The sequence below is a fragment of the Ixodes scapularis genome, unplaced genomic scaffold (assembly GCF_016920785.2).
Source record: "Ixodes scapularis isolate PalLabHiFi unplaced genomic scaffold, ASM1692078v2 PGA_scaffold7__128_contigs__length_106722199, whole genome shotgun sequence".
Classification (NCBI taxonomy): Eukaryota; Metazoa; Arthropoda; class Arachnida; order Ixodida; family Ixodidae; genus Ixodes; species Ixodes scapularis.
Genome location: NW_024609882.1, coordinates 33772393 through 33797097, shown reverse-complemented (window position 1 = coordinate 33797097; position 24705 = coordinate 33772393). Strand labels below are relative to the sequence as shown.

The following is a 24705-nucleotide window of genomic DNA, read 5'->3' as shown; positions in this document are numbered from 1 at the left end:
ATGACGTTGGATCTAGTCTTAGTGTGTATCGTCCTCTTCGCGGTTCGATGGATCATGTAAGTACCCTCCCTTCAGTTTCTCAAACAGGGGAATAACGCTAGCTGCAGCAAGGCGTCTGTACATTTACGAGAACTCAAACCGCAATAAAATTCGAAAAGATCGACAGACTTGCGGAGGCCTTGATTGTTATTCATGTTGATTTTATCCGGAAGCATACAAGTTAGCTCGAAATCCCATTAAATGTAGCGACTAATTTCAACTTCGCTTCTGAAAAAGAAGCTCATATATTTCGTTCGACAAAGGTATCTGGACGCATAAGTTATGTCCGATATAGAATAGCGTGCATACTTATATGGTGTAATGTGTTCATTAAACGAATTTATATATACGTGTTTTTTTTTTCTCCTACCAGGGTGCGATACCATGTGACATTGATTAGATTAGGTTAGAATGACAACGCTATGTTCCATTTCTTAATTGTAGATCCGCGGTGACTTTCCCACATAGAAGACTGAAAGTTCTACGCGGGAAAGGCATAGGGATGACAAAGCCGGAAACCTATCCAATATTTTAAGCATGACGCTTGGCATGCAAACGTTCCAGGTACCACGCCAGAGAATCTCCTAACTTGGCGCAAGCTTGGCAATCCTAGGAGGATACATTGAGCCTAATACCGGTTTTAGGGTTGTGCGAATAGTGGATTTTGAGTTCGAATCGAATTCGAAGCGAATAGTGATTTTGGTCGAATATTTTCGAATCGAATATCGAATACTTGCCGTTCAAAAAACTTGGCCGTTTTTAGAGGGAAGTTTATAGAAACATTTCCAAACTGGACTTTTCACGCTGTCGTTAGTCCATCTTGCCAATCGACTTAGCTGCCGTCATTTTGACAATGTGGATGTCATCCACTCACTTTGTCGCTGTAATAATATAATATTCCTTCGAAATATTATAGTTTAAATGTTTTGAAACCGTGTTTATGAGTTTTATCGGAAATAAAAGTTTCTGAGCAATTATGCACGTTATGAGAAATTTCTAAACGTATTTATTTTTACCCTAAACTTGTTTTTCTAAATTTATGTCTGGACGTGGCGGTGGTGAGAAAAAAGTGCTGGCAACCAGGGCGCCAAGATTGGCGAAGATGGCGCCGGCGTCTCTGGAGTTCGTTGCTTGTTTTTTTTTTTTTTTTGCCCGTTATTAAAAAAAGTTGATGAAATAATTGCGATGAATATATTTCAAAGTTCCCACCATAATATTTATACCATTTTGCCGAACGTGTGAGTATATTCTTGATTTCAGATATCGTTTTGTTTTTGTCTTTAGACAGTAAAGAAACAGACTGCTCTCGAAGCGAATATCGAATAGAGTACTATTCGAAAATACTATTCGGAAATTCGAATATTCGCACAACACTAACGGGTTTGCTTCAAGGCCAGAGTACCTTTCATTCGCGTATCATATGGCTTTCCTCCGGCTCACCACATAATTGCAAAGTGCCAGACTTGAGCCGAAAATGCCACGTATGAACCGAAACACCAGCGGCAAAGCATAAGTATGGAACTTGTTTGGCAATTTAGGCCAAAAGTTGCGACATGAAAACCAAACAACCAGAAATGAAGCCTAACGCTGGCACTTGTTTGACGATTTAATCCCGAAGAGGCCAGACGACAGACATACTAGATATTGCCCCTCGGCACTCGTTTGGCAAATTAGAGTCACGATATTGATACTTTGTCCAAAAGAAGGTCAAGTTTGCCTCCACCTTGACTTCTCCGGGCTTTTGAATGGCTAAACTTCTCCAACAAAAACAAAATTTTGGCCCATAAATCACTGCTACCTGGGGTCATGCAGTCTCAAATCGCCGATTCCATTTTGAAATCAAAACTAGTCTGTTGTCTAGTCATGCAATAAGCTCTTACCTTAGACAAAGCGCCGTTAGCGACTCTTGGAGTGTTTTTGCAGGTTAAGTAGAAATGTTTACATTGTTTAGTCTTCATTTCTCCACACTAATTCCTTCTTTTTTTGTGTGTGAATGCAGGCAAAGGCGGCAGCATTTCACATACTTTAAAACCTTGGGCATTCCCGGGCCTGAACCAAGCCTCTTTCTGGGAAATATGATGGAGTTATACCAAAAGGTAAGGTAGTTTCTAAGTATCAAGTGCACCGCGATTTCCAAGGTGAAGCCTAAGACTAGATACCTCCTGGTATTCTTGAAAAACGTCGGTCTAAGCGTCACCTAATAATAAAACGAGGTATCATACAAGGAAAGTCATAGAGAAGGTTTAGATGAATTGCCCACTTACTCATATATCTGAATGTATCTGTGATAAGACAATAAAAAAAAATTAAGACCTTTCATCCCTTTTTTATTTATTATTATTTTTTTTTAATACTGACACTCTCAGATTCTCAGGTAGGAACTGTAATAAAAAGAGGCACAAATTAGATACATTGCTTTTTTTTTACTTTTAAATTAAAATTATTTTTAACATTTATTCTTTAGAATGAAAATAAAAATATAAAACACAAAAATTAATTTAATCCACTACCAAAACATTCAATTGCAGACACCGACCGTTGTATATCGGGAGTGGATCAACAAGTACGGAAAGGTCGTCGGGTATGTATCCTATTGTCATGCCTGCAATAACGCTTATATAGTACCATTTCTGAACCCCGTTTAGCACCACACATTGTACTCAAAAATTGCGTTTTAAGCTGTGATGGTAATGCATCTACAACAAGATAGTCAGTGCAGTCACTAGAAAGGTTTTAGGGAACCGTTTTTGCACATCCGATGCGGTACGATATGGGCCCTCCGTTACGAACTGCGCATGCGCGAATCTTCGGAGGTGGCGCATGCGCAGTTTGTACCAGAGGGCCCGAATCGTACCGTATCGGATGTGAAAAAACGGTTCCCTAAAACTCTCTACTGTCTTAGGCCAGTTTCTTCCCTGTATGACGGTCCTGTCGTATTGGCCGTTCAAACATTGCCTGCAGACATGATTCAAAGCACACGTTTGTACGAAACAAACGTGATTCCGAACATGCTTGAGAAGAGTCCGCAGGTCATTCTGTCATCATGCCTGCAGTGAGCAACGTGCCTTTTGTACGATGTAGGGTCAGTGCGACTGCGGCGTTATATAACCTGTACTCTGTGAAACTGTGAAAAGTAATTAGCAACCTTGCTCAAGAGGCTGCTCTTCCAGCACGCACTCTCTTCCTTCCGCTGTGCTCTGGCCTGCGCTTTCGACCAAGTGTTATCAAATGCAGGAAGGCACGCGCTCAAGGCGCAGCCCCCACTAGGTTATTAAGCTGTCGCCGATTATACGTGTCGACATTCAGTGGAATAAATACGAGTCATGCGATTTGTAGAACGCAATTTTTACCGTCGTATGTTTCATATGCTTGAAACTCGCTCCACAACCCCCTCCCCGCCCCCCCCCCCCCCCCCCGCCACTTTTTATTTTCGTGTTTACTGGGAAGAGATATTTTATCATGAGACGTCCCGTCCGCTTATATAACTAAAACGTTGTCAGGTATGCCTGCGAAAATGTGTGGTTTAAACATGTTAAAAAATTATACAATAGCGCACCGGGTCTCTGGCTCCTGAAGTCAAAATAATTCCCGCAGTTCTCTCATTGTCACTGGGATATTTTGTTTTTATATTGTCCTGTACCGCACCGTTATTATGTTACAAGTTTCTACACATGGATCGAACACGTGACTAACGTTAAGCTACCGTGACTTTCAGGTACTTCAACGGCTACAGACCAGTTCTGCTCGTGGCGGACCTCGAGGTGTTAAAAAACGTGCAGGTCAGGAACTTCCAGGATTTCCTTGACAGAGCCGTGAGTATCGATGATACATCGGCACACCAAACCAGGTTATCTTATGGTCAGTGTCTGATTCTATGTTGTTCTCAATCGTTCTGTCCCAGCTCCTGTTCCAGAACAAGCGACCGTCTAGTCCACACGACAAGAGCATCATGCAACTGATGGGGACCAGATGGAAGGAAGTGAGGAGTGTCCTCACACCATCTTACACCTCTGCCAAGCTAAAAATGGTGAACCTAACGGCATCCTTAGTATAGTAAAATGAACCAATTGGCCTTGTTGATCAGTTTCATTGATTCGACGGTATAGGAACAATCAATCTTGCTATCGTAGTCATTAGAATGTTTTAGGGAACCGCAACAAAATACGATCAATAGACAAAAATTAATGATACCTTGGATCGGGTGTGTGCAGCGATCGCTTACCTTGAAACGGCTTTGGGGGAACCGGATTTGCAGACTGTTACAGACCATCGGTACAGGTCGCGCCCTCTGTCAATGGAAGCCTGCATCGGTTTCATTGAGAAAATAGAGATTTGCGTGTGTGTGCATACGAGAAAGGGGGGGGGGGGGGGGGGGGCGGGGCTACGAATCGCAGAAACTGGAGTAAATAAATTTCGCGTCTCCGAAATATAGAGAACCTCACTGTGTATATCTATTCATGGTTCGTCAAACATTTCTAAAATGTTCGCCTGCTAAAGAAGCAGATGAGGTTTCCGACAACACTGGAGCTCGATCTTTCTGACAACGGTTTGAACTTGACACTAACCTGCGTTAACAATTTAGAAAAAAAATAATTTCTACGACTGACTGCGCACTAAGAGAAGGCGCATGTTGGCGGCGAGTCATGGGGTGTTCGACCGGGAGTAGATGTGCGACGAGGACGTCGTACGGCAGTTCAAGGGCCCTAAACTCGTCAAACACGAAGTTGAGGCGGAAGTTGACGGAGCACACTGATTGGCCTATCACGGCGATGACTTCGTGTTTTTTTTTTTTTTTTCGCCGAAGTCCAATTGGCGCGCTCCGCAAACTTTGGCTTCAACTTTGCGTTTGACGAGTTTAGGGCCACAGGTTCGCGAAGTAGGATTTACCCTATCTCCGGCCGGTGCTGCCGACTGATAGTATTGCAGAAGGGAAAAAAATGGAGGTGTTTTCTAGCCTTAACTAGGCATGTCACCTTTGGTTGATCGTCACTGCACATCACGGAGACGCTGACAACCAACGGCTGGGTCTGGGTGTCAGGAAACGTGGCCCTCGAGATCGGGTTGAGGGGCTGGCCTACCCCAAGCGCCTGGGCGCTTATGTTTCTCAGGCTCGCGTACGTGTGTGGTACCGTTAGCAGACGATCAAAGCCGCACGCCTCCGAACCGATTGTCGCGCAATATACGGTACGACGTCCAAGAAGAAAGAAAGAAAAACTTGTCACTTTACAGCTGTGCAGTTAAAAAAAAAAAATATATATATATATATATCACTCAATATTCAGAGGGCTCGTTTTATAGGATATGTGTGATTAGTCGTATTACTGACATTTTCAAAGTAAGTATCGAGAGGCCTAATGCAAAAGACTGTTGCTCACCTTGTTGCCACCGCAAAAACCCTCATAGTCACAATGACAGGTACAGGAACGGGTCATAAATGCCCGAAATGCCCATCTCAATGTTTTACACAAATAATAAAAACTAAAACTTTACTAACATTAAAAAAAAAAAAACATTTCTTAGGTAAGTTGGTTATGGACCCTCTTTTCGACCTCCTATGAGCCCTAAACTAGCACTTTAACCAACTGAGCGACTGCGCAGGCTCGTAGGCTATTTACTAAACGTTAAATTATTTTTTTTTTAAGAGGAAGGTCCATCACATTTCATTCTGAACTTTCTTATTTGTTGAATCCAACTTTATATACTTTCTGTCACCTATGGTGCTTCTGCCAGGCACTACCACGAGTTATTTTATTCGTGTGCGAAGCCTCGGCACGCTCCCTCCTACAGCGAAATAGCTGTTTCCGTAACGCAGCGAGACCGTCGATGGCGGTCATTGGTCGTGCCCTATGGTTCTAACGGCGCATTACGGTAAGACCGCGGAAGACTGGCACATGCGAAGTTCGTACAGAAGGGTCCATCACCGTATCGGGTGTGCAACCACGGTTCCCTAACACTCTCTATTGACAGTTGTAGATCGAGAGGATGGTCTTCAGTTGCGCTGTTACCGGCATAATCACAGTGCCTCCATAAACTTTATTGACCAAGCGCGTGCGTTCCAAGCATATTTGAAGCAAGAACAATTATGGTTGAAGGTAAAAATCAACCGTTACGATTGAAATATCCCTATTGCTTAACTGACGGTAAAAATCGCTACGTACTAAGAAATAAGTCATGCTTACAGGCAGTTCACAGTGAAGTCCTCTGGTCACTACATACGCGGGTCAAACGCGTCTTGAAAAGCGTTAAAAACAAGACGTTTTATTCTTCCTACTTGTTCAAGCCGGTGGATTCTGCATCTATTGAATCTAATTGGCTTGTTCTCTTCGAGTGGATTAAAAAAACAAGCACATTTAACGCTGAACATGTTTATGTGTATGTGAAAATCGGAAGCAAACTGACGTTTTAATCTGCGCGGTTTCAGATGTCAGGAAGCGTCATTTCGACCGTGGAAGAATTGATGGGAAGGCTTCAACAGGTGGCGCAGAAGAACGAGGAATTCGAGATCGGCCCAATGTACCAGGCGCTCACACTGGATCTCATCTCGCGCAGCGCGTTAGGCATCAACTTGAAGATCCAGCAGAATCCCAAGCACCCGTTTCTGACTAGCATCAACATGCTTTTCGGGTGCACTTTCTCCTTCATCGCTGTGCTACTTGGTAAGCTGCCAACTCGATTCAATAGTAGTCATGTATGTCACCCATAATGTGAAAGATATCCTATTTATTTCTTGTTTGTGAAAAAGGATATTTTCGTCATTCCCTTTTTCTGTTTTCTTGTTTACGAACAGCTCAATACTGGAGCCGACAATACGAATAGAAACTGAGGGACAAAAGGAGATTAGAACGTGCGTTGGCATCAAAGCGCCGAGCTCTGATTGAAAGAAGAGTGCTAATATAGACGCAAAAGCTAGCGGCCTTTCTCTCTATCCCCTGTCCACCTTCAGTCAGTGCAAATAAGAGCGTCATTCTGCTCCTCGTGCAGGGTCTGGCGTTCAAACGCCGAATTCCAGACCATGCTCGAGGACCACAGACGCTCCTGCTTGCTCTCATTGGGAAGAGACAGTGAGTAGACACAAAGGCAGCTATCCCCATGCGTCTACCCACTATATTCATCAATCAGGGCTTGCTGCTTTGACGTCATCGCACGCTCTGGTACCCTCCTCTCCCCCAGTTTCTCGCCCTATAGTGTGTCTTCCTTGTCTTTCTTAACATATAATTATCAAAGCTTGCATCTAGAATGGTTCATGTAACGGAGCACGCTCTTTTGTTTCGACTGACGCTTTCTAGCGTCCTTTCCTGGACTGGAGGGTCCACTGAGAGTCCTGAACGGCTGGAGGCTTAGAAGGATTAACGGCGGAGTGCATCCTTTCAGCGAGGTTCAGGAAAAATGCAAAAGCATTATTAGGCAACGACAGAAGACCGACGTCAAGGTACTAGATTTTTGTTTTCTCAGGTATTCTACTCAAATGCATGGTCCCTGGCGGTTAAGAAGGCAATGACCTTGTCCTGTTTTCTTCAGCATAAAATCCCATTAGCACCGATTTCTTTTTTGTAAAGTATTTAGATTGCCAGTGATAAACACAAAAATTTGTGGGATAAAATAAATGTCATAAAAGCACGCCCCGACATTGAAGTAAAATAAACTCCGAAAGCAAGGAACCATATTTATACCACATGCGCGGCACCAACTGGCGACAAACATGTTGGTAAAAAAACGAAGGCTGTTGGAATCGCTGAAGAGCTGATCTTGTCATGTCAACCTACAGTTCTTAATCTTTGCCCACACAATGCTAGACTGTACACAACGATAATGAAAATCAGTAATATGGCAGGACTGTACAGTAGAGGTAATTTCCAAGCCAAAAACAATATTCGAGAAGCACCGACAATTATAGGTGCCTTGTAGAAAGTGTGTAATACCGAGATATTAATGCGAGAGCCTTAACCGTCCCATAGAGCGAACCGGCGTACCAGCTTTTGAAGCCGCGCCAAACGGCACCTAAATTCCCCTGTCCCATGGATCGAACCCTGTGGTCTGTAGCAGCGAATTAAAGATAAACTCCCATTGGCTGGTGCGCGGCGTAGTTCCAGGGAACGCCACTCCACGGAGAAGCCCTGTCCATGGCGCAGCGGCCCGGCCGCCGGTAAAAGGGAGAGGGCGGCTGGGCTCTACGGAGCAGCCGGCCGCAGAGCGCGCCCGGCCAGCCGCCGTAGAGGTCGCCCGACCGGGCTCAACATGGCGCGCAGCTTGTAGGAATACACAACGTATACGAATGTTTTCGCATTTCTACACGTTAGCAATCTTAAACGACTTTGCAGTTTTTTTTTACTAATATATTAGTAAAAAAAAAAAAAAAAGAACGTATACGTTCTTTATAATATTTTACTGCAACACAAACGAGCAGTGTTAGTGCTAAAGTAAGTTCAAACATAAATTACAAGATTCTTAAGCAGCCGCCATACGCCACATTTTGCTTGGCTGTCTCTGATCATGTTTGCGAGCAACCCCGCTTAAGGATTAACTTTATGTCAAGACCGTCTCAGCCTGCCGTGTTTTCCTCGTTATAATACAGACTATTCACGATCGCAAACACGATGCTAAAATGATCACTTATGGCGTGTGCAGCTTCCTCCGCAGAAAGACCTGTTGCAGTTGATGATCGAAGCTAAAAAGTCGAAGGTGGACGTCACGAGTGTCACATCCGAGCAGCTTACAGCAGCCGACGAGAACGAACACGAACTCAAGGTTCTCACCCGTAAGCAATCTGGACGTTTTTCTTTTCCTTTTTCATCCGGGTTCTGGGAATTATGATAAAGGTTGGTTCCCACACTTGGGGGGCTATGCTCGAGAAATGTTTCGTTTCTCTTAACAAGAAACGGAAGTGACGGAAGTTATCAAATTGCCTGTTTGGTTAGAGGCTAAAATGACGAAAGAAATTTCGTCATTTGAGCCTTTAGCCAATCAGACGCGACATCGTCACTTCCGTCACTTCCGTTTCTTTTTAGGAGAAACGAAACATTTGCCGAACATGGCCCCCCTGCATGAGTCTGACCTAGTGGGACTGCAACGGACGGGTTGCTATGGCAAACAGCTGCGTCGGCTTCAGCAAAACGGGAGAAAAACCGGTTTTGTTGGAGCCGACGCAGCTGTTGCTATAGCAACCTGTGCGTCGGAAGCCGTTGCAGTTGCACGCGGTCGGACTCGACGCAAGTGTGTGGGAATCGCCCTTCTGGTCCGGGATAACTTCATCCTTATATAGTTACCATACTTCGTCTCACTTTAAGTCCGCCCGCAACAGACGCTACGCAATCCTACGGAGCCAATCGTGCAGCTCCGGAAGTGCAAAGTCATGGTGCTCGCCGCTTTTGTTGGTTCGTTATGGCCGACAAAACCAGTCACGCACAATTAATGCGCCGCGATCGTGTACTTTTATCTGCGCGTGATTGGACGTGACCATACACTTTTTGTTGCCGCATGATTGGCATCATCAAATCGCAGCGTCTGCTGCGGCCGGGGGCCTAAAGTGCAAAAGAAGTATAGCGAGTTTTCAAAAACTGCAGAAAAAGCTTTGCGTGCGTACAAAGAAATAGCGTCGCCACCGCGCGCCAATCCAAGAAGCGGTTTTGGCTCGGCGCAAGCGCAGTGTTGATGGCGCCGTTCCTTTGCGTACAATGAGCTTTTTTTTCTTTATCTTCTTTTTTGGGGTTATACGCTGTTCTAAAATTTCCTACTGACGGCTGAAGAAGCGCAAAGCGTGGCGCATTCCGTACATCATATTTTCGCACAGCACCGCATATGATTGCATCACGTATGTAAGTCTTAGTGTTTCCTCTTTACGAGCGAGCGCAAGGAGATGTGCGTTCGTGTTAGCGTTGCGTGTTTCTATACTGCGCGTGCGCGGGGCCCAATCTGCGGTCTCGGACTGGCGGCATGGCGACGAAGCGTATGCGGAGCGCGGAGCAGGCAACGCTAACGAAAAGATTTTCCTCTCGTACGCGATACTAAAACTCTCTATTAGCCGATAAAAATGCCAAAAAAACAACAAAACTGAAAGCGTGAAGAACGAAATTTTGTCAGAAAGAAAGGCAAGTTCTATCACCTTCCCCACGTCTGGTAGAAATTATTGTTTGTTTGTTTTTTAGACCGCGGTATTGGAGTATTAATAAACGACCTATTTACAATACGACGCAATAATTTAACATAAATACGTAAAGTTGCAAAAACGTTCACTGCGTGGAACCGTAACGTGCGTAACCGCGACTAAACGTGCTATCTTGTGGAAATGCACTAATACCAATGTCAGTCAGCGCACCACAATTTAGGTTAATCTGGCCACGTCCCGTTCACGTAAATATTAACCCAAATCTTCCTGTCAGTGCACCTGTCTGCTCGAACAGTAATGTGTATGCAATAGCCGCTCATGACAGATCGTCATTTGTGTCATTAATAAAAGAACGGCTCAATCAAATCTGACTTCTGTAATCCACCTCACGAGTTGTTGTTGTTTTTGTTGTTGTCTTTTGTAATGTTCTTTTTTTTAATTTTTACATACTACGAGTTTCTCTTTGTATAATGTTGTGTTCTAAGATACACCTTTTAATAAAATTCTTTCCTTATTAATTAATAACAAGTTACTGTTTTTTTTTTTATAATCACCATCTTGAGTAAGTTTAAGAAGCTGCACTCACTCGGGTCATGATGTAAATCTGACATTGCAACTCCTACAATTGTCTTAATATAAAAATAAGGTTTAAAGTAAGATAACAATCAAGGTACAGTCGCATCTCTTTAGTTCAGACTCTCTTTATTCAAACTTGCGGATAATTCAAACTAACATGCAGGTCGCATCCAATGTGTTTGTCTCCTATGGGAGGAAACTCCCGGTAATTCAAATTTTGCTTTATTCAAACAAATTTTCGGTCCCCCTCGATTATGAATAAACAAGATTTGATTGCATTTCTATAAACAACCACTCGTCTGTGACTTTGGAACAATGCAAGAAGTAGAAATAAAATTACTTTTTCTTCAGAGGGAACAAACGTGCTTAACCATTCATCCAAGACAGTTCTGGACGATGACGACATCATACAGAATGCCTTCTTCGTTCTCGTTGCGGGGTAAGTAAAAGCTCTATCTGACGGCTCCGCACAATTTTTGTACTGAACAAGGTAGCTCTATTCATTTCACTAATCGATACACAATGGTCTTGTTACGTGCGTGACAGTACGCGATTAGAAATAGGTATTCATAAATTATTTGAAAAAGTGGCACATTCGTCAAAGTTTCTTCGCAGCATTAACATATTTATGACACGTTGCTTTTAATATAGCTTCTTTATAGTTAAAGCAATTTTCGTTTTCCATTTTATGTTTGTGAATATTTACGGTTTTAAAAACGGTGAATATCTTTTTTAAATAATATTTGAGTGAAGTCTTAAAAATTAGCTTTAAAAAAAGTATGGCAAATCGCTAGGCAGTTGTGTTAGATTCGTGAAGCGTTCTAGCATCACAAACGTCTGGCGATACTCTGACTTTCCAAAAGCCAGATGCTTGCGTTCACGGCGTTCTTCGTCCGATAGTTTAACGCGTACCATCTGTGCACTTGATAGCTGTTCCTAGAATGAAGCGATACTCCCGCTAATTGGGCTGATAAATCTGGCGATCTTTTAGACCCTTCCGTACTCTCGAGCTCTTTTCCCTCATTGCGCACAGGTGGTCGACCTTCTTTTCGCCTACCCCTCTAGTCACATGACCTCCCCATTAACCAATCAGCATCGAGCACCTTACTCCTCCTTTCCCACCCATCAACCAATCAGATGGTCCTGACGTCGTTAGAGAGCCTAGATTGTAGAGAGGATCCATCTCAAACCACGGGGAGCGTTTGCAATTCACTGGCGGACGCCTCCTGCGGAGATTGATCGCAAGTGCGCATGCGCTGCATTGTCGAGCGGCAAGGCGCAGAGCAGACGAAAAGGCGAACACGTTTGCAGACGACCAAAGCTTTCAGCACCTCCTCGCATCTCGTATGGCAGACACGGCTCATAAACCGCGTAGCGCCGACCGAACAGTTGATCACTCTCTACTCCTCGAAGTGATCTCAAAGGAGCACAAGGTTGCACATGGCTGCAACCGAGCGCGTTTTATAGGTTCCAAGCAGCGGATCATAACCTTAGGGTTCGTGTATTCGGTAAATATCGACGTACCGATAATCTCTGATGTAGTGCGTACCAGACAGATAATGTTTGCAATGCGCTTACACCTACACCAATGTTAAATTTAGGAAATGAAGGAGCAGGTACTCCGAGTCTGCCATGGTTTTGGATGCGTGAGCTGGTCATGTATTGAACACGAGAGCTGCATAAGCGTTCGCCGTGAACTTGGCGAAAACTCAGCGCTCCGCGAGTATTCGGACCTAAATCACACGCGTCGCGTCCATAAAATGGCGGCCGCCAATTTTGCTTCATGAGGTTTTGAAAAGGGTCTATGGAGCAGCCTACCATACAAATCACCAGTCCGTGCCAGCGCATGTTAATGTGAAGTAAACGTATCGACCTAAGTGATTAATTTACAACCTGGACCTCCTCCGCCCCCCTCCTCTCTTACCTTTTGTTTTTGCTTCAAAGGTTCGAGACAACTAGCAACTCAATGGCATTCATCACTCACATGTTGGTGAATTACCCCGAGGTTCAGGAGAAGGTGCGACAGGAACTCTTGTCTGTCCTGGAACCTGACGTAAGAACCTTGGTTTTATAACCTACTTTATTGATTTTTTAATCATGTTTTTGTTTGTTTGAAAACACCTATATTACCGGGGTTCAAGCAGCAAGAGACGGCATAATAATTTACTACTCGTGGGGATCTTTAACATGTGTCAGAAATCCTAATTTTAGAGTGCCTTCAAAGCAATCAGCCTCCGGGAAAAAGAGGGTATCTGAATTGCGTTTTGAAACCGTTAAATAGAAAGCGCGGATGGGGATTTTGCTTTAAAATTACCAAGGCGACATTTTTTTAAATTTTATATAGAGCATTTGGTTACTTCGCACACTGTCTTGTTGCCGTGCACCTTGGATGTAATCTAGATTATACAGAGAAGTTGAATTTAAATTTCTTTTCTAAAACAAAGTAACCCGAAACTTAAATTCATTCTGCATTCTAAGCTTTAAATGAACGAACAGTATATATCTGGGTGATTGATTCTTTCAAACAAAACTCCTACTAAGCCTAGAAATAGCAGTTCTTATTGCAGCTAGGTGCAGGATATGCCCGCTTACAAAATGCGCGCTTCCCTTGTCAATGTCTCATGCTGCTTTTTCTGAACTTCCTTTGAATGTCCTTAAATAACTTGTAATAATTAAATCACCTGTCAATCTAATGATTTTTGCGCTGATAATGTATAACGCATATGGTGAATCTTACTTTATTTCAGTAAATTGCTGACTTTTGACCGCTATTCCAGTCGTCAATTTTATACTTGATGTGCGGAAGTAAGCAAAAACAAATCATAACCAAACTTCCGAGGGAAGTATGTTCCCCAGGCGCCAAAGATACGGGCCGAGTTTCCCCGCAGTGGTCGCCAAATCAAAACTTGGCTTTTATTGTTTTTTTGTTGTTTTTTTGTTTTTTATCATTAATTTTGTACGCTTCTTTTAGCAAGACGCGAGTCTCTGCAATGCACACTTTTCTAGCGTTTTGAGGTGCTTGCTTTAATATTCAAGGGGTATTTTTGTTTTGTGTTTTTAAGGGCACCGTGCAAATTGCACTTTTTTATGTGCAGCAATATGGCCCATCGTTGTACAGCGATGGCCGGGCGAGGCGCCGCGGCGCCGGCGCCGCATTTTTGCGTTCGTCGTGTTGCGCCATCTGTCGGCGGTACACAAAAAGTAGGCCGGCTGCCAATGCCGTCATCCTTCGATCACATAAGCTCGGCGGCGTGGGTGGCGTCCGTCGTCTCGAAATAATCGAAATAACTTCACTTGTGACATTTTGTTCGTACCTAGCTGGCACGCACTGGCAATTTAAAAGAACGGCCATTCTATACCTCGTTTATTACCCCTTTCAGGCTTGCACGTCAAATGACATTTAAGCGTAATGACATTACAGCCCGGCCAATCCGCGTGTTTAATATGCCATGCTGCACGTGCATGCGGCACGTGCAGAACCAGGATCACGAGCTGATTCGACGAGCGGTGAATGACATTCGATCAATATGACATTTACTTTCTCGCCTGACCGGGGTATTAGCTTAAGTCTAGACGTAGTCGACGGTACAGCATAATGGGACCAATCAAGCACTGTCTAGAACGCAAGTCACTCGGCCTTTTTTTGCTTATGATTGCTTTAGCGCTGATAGAACACGCACAGGAACACGAAAGACAGCATGCATGTTGTGCTCTTTCGACGCTTTCTGATTGCTCGCATCAGCTCGTGGCGTCAGCTGCGTCTGGATATAGTGTGAAACGACGTATAGAGCGTAGCTATCATGAAACTCCTCACTAGAGAACCAAGAGTCATCGCGCACCCACCAAAACACAAAGCAAACATAGCAGAACCGAAAGTGTTTCTCTTTCCCTATCAAGGCGGCCGGAAGTGGTACGAACACCATGTATCCGGACAGCAAGTCGTCTGCTTCTTGAGCAGTAGTAACGATGACGTCAGAACAACACCGAGCTCTGATTGGCTTTGATTGAAAGGATGGTGGGTAGTCCTCAATGCTAGATGTCTCGACGTCTACCCACTATATTTTTTTTTTCAATCAGCCAATAAGAGTTTGGCGTTTTGAAATGACCACCACGGCTGTGTAAGAAGCAGATGACCTTTCGCTCCGCGTATACTCCGCTTCATACGCTGTGAAAGCTACTGACGCGAGCGCATGGCTTCATCTATGGTTTTGTTTGCGCGAGAACGCGTGCAAATGATCAACGAGATCAAGCCCCATGCTCGCGCCATAAGCGTTGACAGCGTTGCACACTAAGCATGAAGCAGAGTATAGGAACTATGCTAAGCACACATCATGTCACTAAGGTTTGTAGCTCACTATCTCAATACATTATTGCCAGTTAAACTTCCTTAGTGTGAAAAACATATGTGTGCTGCCAGTCTTTTAGGTTAGATTGTTAGTCTTCTACCTAAAACTTTCCCATGCTTCTAATTTTTTACTGAACCTTCTGGAGGAATCAATTACTGTCATACACGTATGGAGCTCAGCAAGGATAAAGCTGGAAAAAATATTTTTTCCCTGCTGGTTTGTGATGCGAATAGCTAAATTTTTGAGAATGCTCCATTCGTTTTGCATAGGGTTGGTTTCTTAATTGAATGAATCACGCATTTTAACTTACGTCATTTAAGTAATTTACGTCGCGACAAAAACATCCTAATAATTTAATAACAACTGTAGTTTGTTGCCGTTGCAGGTGATTATTGGGGCCGAGAAAAAAATGCGTCCTAGACGGTTTATCAAGCTCTCGGTGCCCGTACATTCCGCAACAAAGCAGAGAAATTTGCATGGATCGCTCACAGTAAAACAATAAATCAGAAATGGCAGTCAATAAAAGAACACATTAGGCCGTAAGAAAACGAAGTGCCTACGCTGGCATACTTGCTCACAATAAATGTACAGCTACCACGGAGTCAAGCTGTTCCAAACCTGATGATAATATAAAGGTGACAAACTAGACATAGTTTTTAATAATTTAACCGCAATCAACATATAACTTAACGACGTTTAGAAACCTAAATTGGAACATAACTTCCTTAACTGATCTGGTATCTTAAATGAACCTTGCTTATTCTTTATAGGAAGAAATTACCTATAATACCATTCAAAAGTTGCCTTACCTACACTGCGTGGTGTGTGAAACTATGCGGATGTACCCTCCAATATTCGGGTAAGTATATATAAATACCTTTCGACCGCGGGATAAAAATAATTAGCTGTCGCGTGCTAACCAAGTGGTTATAAAACTGTATAGAGGCACATGTGATTTGCATTACTTTGCCTTGCTTTGTCTTGTATTCATGGGCAGGATACTGTCCTGGCAGCATGTGAAGAGAGACAAAGTCAAAATCATGGCATGGTGCACTAAGTTCTAGCACTATAATCTACGAACTCGAAACAATTATTTGGTGCATTTTGTGCACATGACCTAGAGTTGATTACATTACATTACAGTAGAGCCGAATATCTTGTAATCTTTAACTATAATTGCGTAAAAGGCAACGATGAGATTCGTTTCTCGGGCTATGCCCCACTAATTAATGCTGGACACACGACTAACGGTAGTCACGTGATCATGATATTAACTTGTGAGTTCTATGACAACCCAAAACTTCCGTATTACGAGAGGCTACAATTTACTGAAACCAACTTTATTTCGTCGCATACTATAATCTTCCTGACATTCAGTTGATCATAAGAGTAACTGCGACATGACTTTGGACTAAACACGGCAGTTTTTACAGTGATTTTATGTTGGATCACGTATTCCCGGGCAAGGACTCTCTCGGAGACAACAGACGTGTGTCCACGCTCTAAAAATGGCCTCTGTACTGGAATGCCAGCATTAATACCACGCTTTATACATTTTAAACATGGATGTACCCTAGACATGAGAGGACAGTAAAAACACCCTGCATTACAGGTTTGTGACACGAGAGGCAGCAGTAGACAAGCAGTACGGAAAACTGAAGATCCCCGCAGGCACGGCAGTCATGAGCGCCGTCGAATACATTCACAATGACCCGGATAACTGGGACAATCCCCATGTTTTCAACCCGGACAGGTAAGAACAACATGTTTCTTTGCACCGCAAAATACGACTCATTCGCCGCGTGCATGGCCGAGAAGGAACGTTACTCCGTGCTTTTAGAAGATATGCGTTTACTCTTACTCCAACTGTTCGACGGTAGAATGTTCGAGGTACAGAGTGCAACAGATCATGTGGCCAACCTGGTCTTCCCGAGTCAGTCTCGCCCTAGCTCGACGCTCGAACATTCTAGGCCTAATGCTCGAGAAACCGAGGGTAATAGATAGGGAGGCCAGCGTGGCCTTGCCATGTCAGACACTCTAACCGCTCATTCACACTGGAAGCGGATCCGCGTTCGCAAATCGGTTGCGAACGCGGTTGTATAAAGATCCAGTACAACTGCACGCGCACTCGATGACATCAAGTGCGCGAGCAATTGTACTGGATTTTTGTACAACCGCGTTCGCAACCGATTTGCGAACGCGGATCCGCTTCCAGTGTGAATGAGCGGTAAGACCCTCACGCTAGCCAGCAGGCCCGCCGACACCTCGACACTCACCACAACTTCCTCGACGCTCATTCTGCTTTTTTTTTCGACACACGTTTGCCGATAAAACCTTTATTTTTAACTCTACGTGTGTGCATTCATTTTCATTCACGGCAATATGAGTAACACCTGGTTAGAACCAAATGGCCAGAGAAGACGAAGCATTGCGACGCTTCTTCAAGAAAACTTTCTCATAGGTTTCACCTAACAACTAGTCCGGACATGTGCGTCGGTTGCTCCCACAAAAACCAAAACGACAGCAAAGACCGGGAACACCGTGACAACCATGAAGCTACTCCCTCTATTATTTGCCGTACTGTCCACGGTTAGCAACTGCACCGATGACTCTGACGTTATTGTCGCTTGTAGTGATTAATGCAGCTGTCTGTCTGCACTATACCGTAGTATGCGGGTGTTTCTTCAAGCTCGAGCCAGATCGCTCTAGCGAATAATACGCATCGCTCACAAAAAAAAAAGTTTAATGTTGTAGTGGTTTCTGCCAAAGGGCTCATTACGGACTATTATTAGCGTTTATCATATTTAGGCTATTAATTTCTTACCTGTAAGTACATTTGGAGTTATTAATCTAAAAAATTATGGTTTCAATTACGAAGTTGATGTGAATCATCACAAACTGTTAAACACACCCACAACACAATGATATAATACACGATCAGAAGTTTACGGCGTTCCAAAAAACCCTTAGTTTGGACGGGTTTCTAGGTTTAGGTTTCTAATCGGACCGCGTTAGCATTCCTGCTCCATGAGGCCCAAACGGGCATTGTGCGAGCGCCGCCAGGCATCCCACGAAGAGTCTAGACAGTAAAGCCCCCGGACTGCCACATGCGGTTTGCCTTTCTGAAGTCGGCGACAGCGTGTAGACAAACACATCTCTACGTACAAGGCGTTGCGGAGCACGCATGTCGCGCTTTGACCACGTGGAAGGAGATTACTGGCGCTGAAATGCTTTCCGTTAAGAAACCAAAACCTAGAAACTCCTTCAAATTGAGCGTTTCTACTGAACACCGTAAGATGCTGCGAGTGACTTATATCATTGTACAGTAGTCTGAGTTAGTAAATTTCGACGATTGGCGCCAAGCTTCTAATTACAATTATATGCTTATAATTAATAATTAAACAAGTTTAAACGCTCAAATTTAAATATTGCCTAATTATATTGAACGCAAATATTTTTCTTTAAGGGGCTCTTGAGCAGAAACTCCTACAGCACCAACCTTTTTTCTGGGCGATGCGCATTTTTCTCGTGAACGATTTCGCTCACGTTTCGAGAAACGCCCTGTATACCGCAGCAGACAATAGAAGCCCGAGTTCGTTGCTCTTGCGGTTGTCCCCTACTGCACGAAAGCTTATGCAGCAATGACGAGTGCCTGAGCAAGGAGGCCACGGTTCTATAGGGTTCGCGGCAGAGTTAGGTATCCCGCACTCACATTGTAGCAGCCGCCATTGCATTTTCCCTTCCTGCTGAGCGTGCACCATACGCAGGACACATTTCACACCATCAAATTTATTTTTGGGTAGTAACGAGCAGCAGAATGGCGCGACGGCATTACACGCAAGTCACGCACTGCAGACCGCTCCACCGATTGGGCATCCCGGTTCCGCTGAGAGGTGACGACCTTAAAGACAAACAAAGGAATTCAAAAGTCTTTTTTACTCTAAAGATGAACACGAGAGGGGTGGCCAATCAAAACCGAAAATTCTCACTCACAGAGCGAGAATGGCAGGGTGTGTCTTTCGAACACCCGATCCGGGCCACTCCATGTCTTCCGCCGTGCTTCAGGCTGCGCGCGCCCGCGCGCGCGCGATCGAGGTGCACAAGACGTCGAAGCACTGTCGAAGGTAGGAAGCTCGCGCTGGAGGCCGGACAACTGACGCCCCTCTCTGCCGTTCTCAACTTGTCAGTGAATAGAGACGATTGCAAGCAGGGCATCTGGCCGCCGCCATATCTTTCTTTGTGCAGGCAAGCACATGCAATCCTGAGCCTGGAAAAGGTACCTTCACGCGCATGCCTTTCGTGCCAATGGGGCACCAGCCTAGGCGCCATTCTTGCACTGGACCTATGCAAAACGCAAGTTCGTCTGCTTTTTTTTTGCAGGCGTTGTGGTGACGTAAAAAGACGTCAACCTCTGATTGGCTCTGATTGAAGGATAGTGGTTAGACTTCAAGGCAGCTTGCTTTGAGGTCTACCCACTATTCTTCGATCAAAGCAAATCAGAACTCGGAATTCTCACGTCACCACAACCCCTGCAAAAGAAGCAGACGAACTTGCGCTACGCATTGCTTAATTACCCAAGCGTGTTATTTTATATAATTTTTTTTACTTTTTTTCTTCTCTCTGTTTTTCTTTCCTTTCTTGTCCCCCCAACCCTACCCCCCTCTCCTTTACGAAGTAGCAAATCAGGTTTTAAGCAGGTTGACCTCTTCATGACTGTAAATAAACAACTATTCTCTCTCAAGCGTCAAGGAGAATGCTTGGAGTGTAGGTACAGGCGCAGAATGCGCTCGCCTTCCTCGTATAAAATATTCGAAGTAAATAACCAAAATAAGGCATTGATGAACGCGCATGCAACATTTGTTTTCGACTTTGGCTTTAGAACAGTGACTTCTGCACACGCCATCACGTGCGGAGCGTGAAACTACACTCGAAGCAAGCTTCTTGGTGCTTGAGTAATTTATCGAAACGTTTATTGTCTATTAGCGACGTGCGCGATCGAAAGCGTCGCAGTGGTCAGCCTTCCAGGATGGGCCGAATGCTGACTATGATGTCAGCAAAGTATTTTTCATCGACGGAAGTAAGAAGAATGTAAGAACTTGAATTTACGGTTTCGGCAGTGTTGTTTTGAGAGAGCAACGTTTTCAGTCTTCCTCCACCCTCATTACAAACACCGTCGAACTTTCTGTTTGCAAGGTAGTGACGTCACAAGAGGGAACCATACGAGGGCGCCACCAAAACATCTCGCCGCAAATATTCAAAAACAGAAACCAAATGTGTAATCAACGCATTTAAATCTCTCTGAGCACGCGGGGGGATCGGTGGCCGAGTGGGCTAGCGCGCACAAGCTCGGAGCACGTGGAGCAAAAGCTCGCGCTGCAGATCCCAGGAATACTGGGCTCAATCCCCACCCCTGCCAGTTTCGATCTGGATGAGCATCGTACCGGCGTGCGGTCGTGTTTCACTACTGCGTGGTGCACGTTAAATACCCAAGGCTAGCGGTTGTACCGCGCTGGCTAAATTGCTCATCTACAGCTGAGACACCAGACGCCCACTGAGGCAGACTAACTTCCGGCTGAATAAACATACACACAACAATTTGCTTTGCTGAGCACGTGCCCACTCTCATCCTTCATTCACGAGAGCGCGCTTCAACGAGCAAGTGCTAAAGACTACTGTATCTACTTCTCGTGTTTAGATCACCATCATACACTAAACAATTCTCGGCGAGCTTGGCCTAAATCGCTGCTCATGAAACTAAAGGAAAAACAAAATCCTAATCTGATTTTGAAGATTTGTTTTAGGAATTAAATCCAACTAAGAGTTTTAAAGGCCAACGCGCTGTTTCCATACGAGCCCTGACAATGTATGGGCAAACGCGCAGTTTCCGCACGAGCTATGGGCAGTGCGCGTGCGCTGGAACCAGATTCGCGTCAAGTGGACCATCTGCGCATGCGCACGGCCAATAGCAGCGCCACCACACCGGCGTGACGTCAGCGCCACGTGTGTTGGCGTGAAAAGCATATCGAATCTAAGACGCACTAAAGGAAAAGCAGCTTAGCCAGCGGCTGAAAGAAGGCTATCCTTGTATTTACTATGGCTGGGCTATTGATCGATTAACCTACCGATTAACCAAAATATTGTATTATCCGCGGTAGATATTTTTAAAGCGCTTAATGAATTAATTTTTTGACGAACCACAAAAAAAAAAGTAAAAATTCGACGCTTTTATTACGCAGACGTGGACGAATAGAAGAAATTTAAGCCTAAGGTAAACTAGAGTGAGAGATTTGTAATTGCAGACAAGTTTAGAAGGTTACACGTGTGGCAGCCACTTCTACGCTGCTCGTGCGTCCGTTTAGCGCGGCTGAGGCTATAGGGAGTATTCACTGGCGGCCATTGCTGTGTGCGCGACTGCTGAACGCGTGCTGACGGCGAGCTTCCACAGTTTTTTTGCAACGCGCATTCCGCACCATCCAGATTGCCGGTATCAGCAGGCTATTAATGTAAGGTCGTTCTGAGAATGCGTCCTAAACATCGCCCTCAAACATTTCGTCCAGTAAATGCCCCCTATTGCGAACAATCGTGGGAGGTCGCTCTTGCCGGAGAATATCAACGAACCTCTACAGCACGCGGCAGAAGTAACAATTCGTGACTGTGAGTGTCTTCGAATTCTTCTTAACCACACATTGAGGTTGGTTCTAAATCGCAATTTTATATTGAAACGTTTGCCGCATATTCAAAGAATTTTTTTTAGAATTTAATGAGGCCGATTAATTGATTAGTTAATCGATTAAAGTGTGGCGATGGATAGGGTTAACGTTTTATTCTACGCCCAGCCCTAGTACTTACCTCAAGTGTCGTAGTAAAGAGTCCGCCTTTTCGCGAAAAGTTTATAATTTACCCCTTAATGTTTTGAATTAATATATGTCTTGGTACGTTCTTGATCGCCGTTATGAGATTTCATCAAGACGAACAAGTTCAAACCCCAAAAACTCTCCTTTATTTTTTTTTAAATAATATAATATTGTGAGAACTATTTTGCCAATGCATGAATAACGCGGAAGACCTTTTTTTCCCTTCATCTTACAACGAGTGCGTAGATTCAAAAGTAGGGGCTAAGTCCTGAGGAATATCGATCCTTCTACTAATTATAGAAAAACAGACAGGCAGGCACAAATTGCAAAACCGACGAAAGGTTTATTTAAATGCCCGTCTCTCTCAGGTTCCTTCCCGAGAACAAACAGAAATTCAATCCCTTGGCCTGGCAACCATTCGGTGCGGGACCCCGCAACTGCATCGGGATGCGCTTCGCTCAAATGGAAATACGCTTCACCTTCGCTCACATCCTCAGAAAGTACCGCCTTGTGCCCACGGAGAACACCGAAAAGGTACGCTCACACCTGAAGCAAACATCTCAACGCACCCGCATTAAATGAAGCTAAGAAGAGCGGGCAAAACTAGAAGCCTCGAATGTTATGAGACTATCCTGTTATCCATCCTTCGTGTATGTACCTTCAATCTAAGGCATTCGTCGTGGACCATACCTTGTATCCAAAGTTTGGGAGTTCAACCTCAGTTCGTCCTCGTTCATAGAGAGTTTATGTTTGTATAATGCCAAGGGGCTAGACAAGTTTATTTTATAGATTAAATAATAAAAAATTTAAATGCGAAGACGAAAACAAAATATGCAGTAATCAGCAAGTATGTTTCTTCTTCAACCGAGAGCGTACGTGACTAGTGTACGCACTTCGTCTTTGCATTTGGGCTTAAAGCCTTTACCCCCATAACAGCTGCTACGCAGAAGTCAATGCAATACGTTGAAATCAATACGCAGTAAAATATTCAAAAAAGAGCTTTCTCGGGCTCCTTCTGTGAGTGTACTACATTGAGCAGTAATTCTTCGGGTACAAAGAAATTTGAAGTTTCCGTATTTCCTTTTTGTCACTTTTTTTCTTATGGAATCAACGTTCGTTTACTATAAGGCCATATTTGCACATGCTTTCGCTACTTGGAAATTTTAACTTTGAATTGGCGGGGACGTTATTTATAAGGAGACTTAATCGAACCGGACGTATTTAGGAAAGCGCGCGTAATTGCCCCGCGAACTTCAACTAAAACGTGATTATTAGGGAGGCACACAAACATTTTGTGACGTAGGTGAAATTTAAAATGCAGTTTAGGGATTGATTACACTTCAAATATTACAGTCTAGTGTACTGAATCACACTGTACAGCTCTGAGACACCCGCCGTATGAACGCTAACGTTCTTCGAGTGTTTTCGTTTCAAAATAATTATTATAAATTAACTTACTCATCGACTGGCTTATTTTGGTAGCCCTTTACAGCCGATAATTGGCTCGATGTTAAGAGAACAAGTCTACGATATGTCCAGTATGACCTTCCGAAACACTTGGAGGATATGGTTGTCAAATATTTATTGAAATTTCTTGAGCTATCATAAAAGGGGACGCTGGGCACACGCTAAACCGGGCCCAGGGCATTCGAATGTGGAGGCCAAACACCGGACGCTCGCGTTCCGCTTTCTGGAAATTTCGACTAGTACAGTGGAGACAAAGGCATTTAGCTTTAGGTCTACCCAGTAATCCTTCCAACCAGAGGTCGGCATTCGGATGTCCCCGCGCGGTATCGTCTCCTCGTCTTTCTCGGCGCATCGACGTTTCCTATCACCATGACGACAGGAGTGCTTCTAAAAGAAAACACAAAGTACGCAAAATAAAGTGTAGATATCGTAAAAAAGACATCAGTTAACATACATGGCAATTACTCATCTATAGAACCTTGTTGTCAACTAAATTTTTGAGTATGTTTGCCCTACTACACGTCCAGTTGAGTGAACGCGCTCGGTTTTGTCAATGAAAGAACAAAGGTCTCATAAAAATAACGTCACATTTTGCGCAAAAATGGAAATAATACTGATGACCATTTCTTTTATTTTGTTTTCTCAAGGATCCACCGAATCTCGACATGAATCCTCTCGTGCTACGGATTAAGAATGGAGTGCATGTGAAGGCCGTGCTACTTCAAAATGGTTTACACTGATGTATTCACCTAAGAACTCTCATCACCTGATCCTTAATAAATAATGTGTTACTCCGCAATTTTTGTTTACTTACTTGTCCGTTCAGTTTGCGCAACAAAATTCAGTGCGTTTCATCTAATAAAATAGAGCTACTGAGAGACTCTTCAATGTCCTAAACGTTAATATCGCACACGATGCCTGCGAAAACCGTCACTTTTCCAAACCTACGCTGGCAGAAATTGAGGGAGAGGTGGGGACGAGAGCGCTTGGCCACCTATATTACAAAACCTTTCAACCCCAGGGACAACTTGAGCATTGCAGCACGGCAGTTCATACAATCGCAGCACTCGAGCACGCTCCTAGCGACATGAATATTGGTAACCATAGATTGCCCTTTAATTCTACCCGTCTGTTGTGATCCGACGACATCTTTGATGACAGGCTGTAACAGTCTAACCGTTATGTTCATTAGAGTTTTGTAATCAACGCTTGCGAGATATATAAGAAGAAAAGCCGATACCTGGCCTCAGTTTTAGGTTGTCATCGGTTTTAGGAATAGCAAATGTAGGTGGTCAAGCAAATTACAGAGGTAGAATTTTTC

The 24705-nt window shown here is 44.0% G+C and overlaps 1 protein-coding gene across 1 annotated transcript; it reads left to right on the top strand.

The window, feature by feature from the left end:
• LOC8033901 (cytochrome P450 3A6-like) lies at positions 1–24124 on the top strand. Its single transcript, XM_040212181.1, has 14 exons — positions 1–56; positions 2039–2135; positions 2568–2620; positions 3755–3851; positions 3941–4066; positions 6461–6695; positions 7326–7468; positions 8665–8794; positions 11069–11156; positions 12662–12770; positions 15834–15922; positions 16676–16816; positions 22286–22451; positions 24032–24124. The coding sequence occupies exons 1-14, from the start codon at positions 1–3 to the stop codon at positions 24122–24124; spliced, it is 1623 nt and encodes a 540-aa protein (XP_040068115.1).
• Positions 24125–24705: the final 581 nt, after the last annotated feature.

Bases quoted from the DNA above. Each gene is read 5' to 3' on its own strand.
- LOC8033901 (XM_040212181.1), top strand. From the start codon at position 1: ATGACGTTGGATCTAGTCTTAGTGTGTATCGTCCTCTTCGCGGTTCGA. The intron at 11,157-12,661 runs GTAAGTAAAAGC...TTTGCTTCAAAG, and splicing joins TTCTTCGTTCTCGTTGCGGG to GTTCGAGACAACTAGCAACT. The intron at 12,771-15,833 runs GTAAGAACCTTG...TATTCTTTATAG, and splicing joins TGTCTGTCCTGGAACCTGAC to GAAGAAATTACCTATAATAC.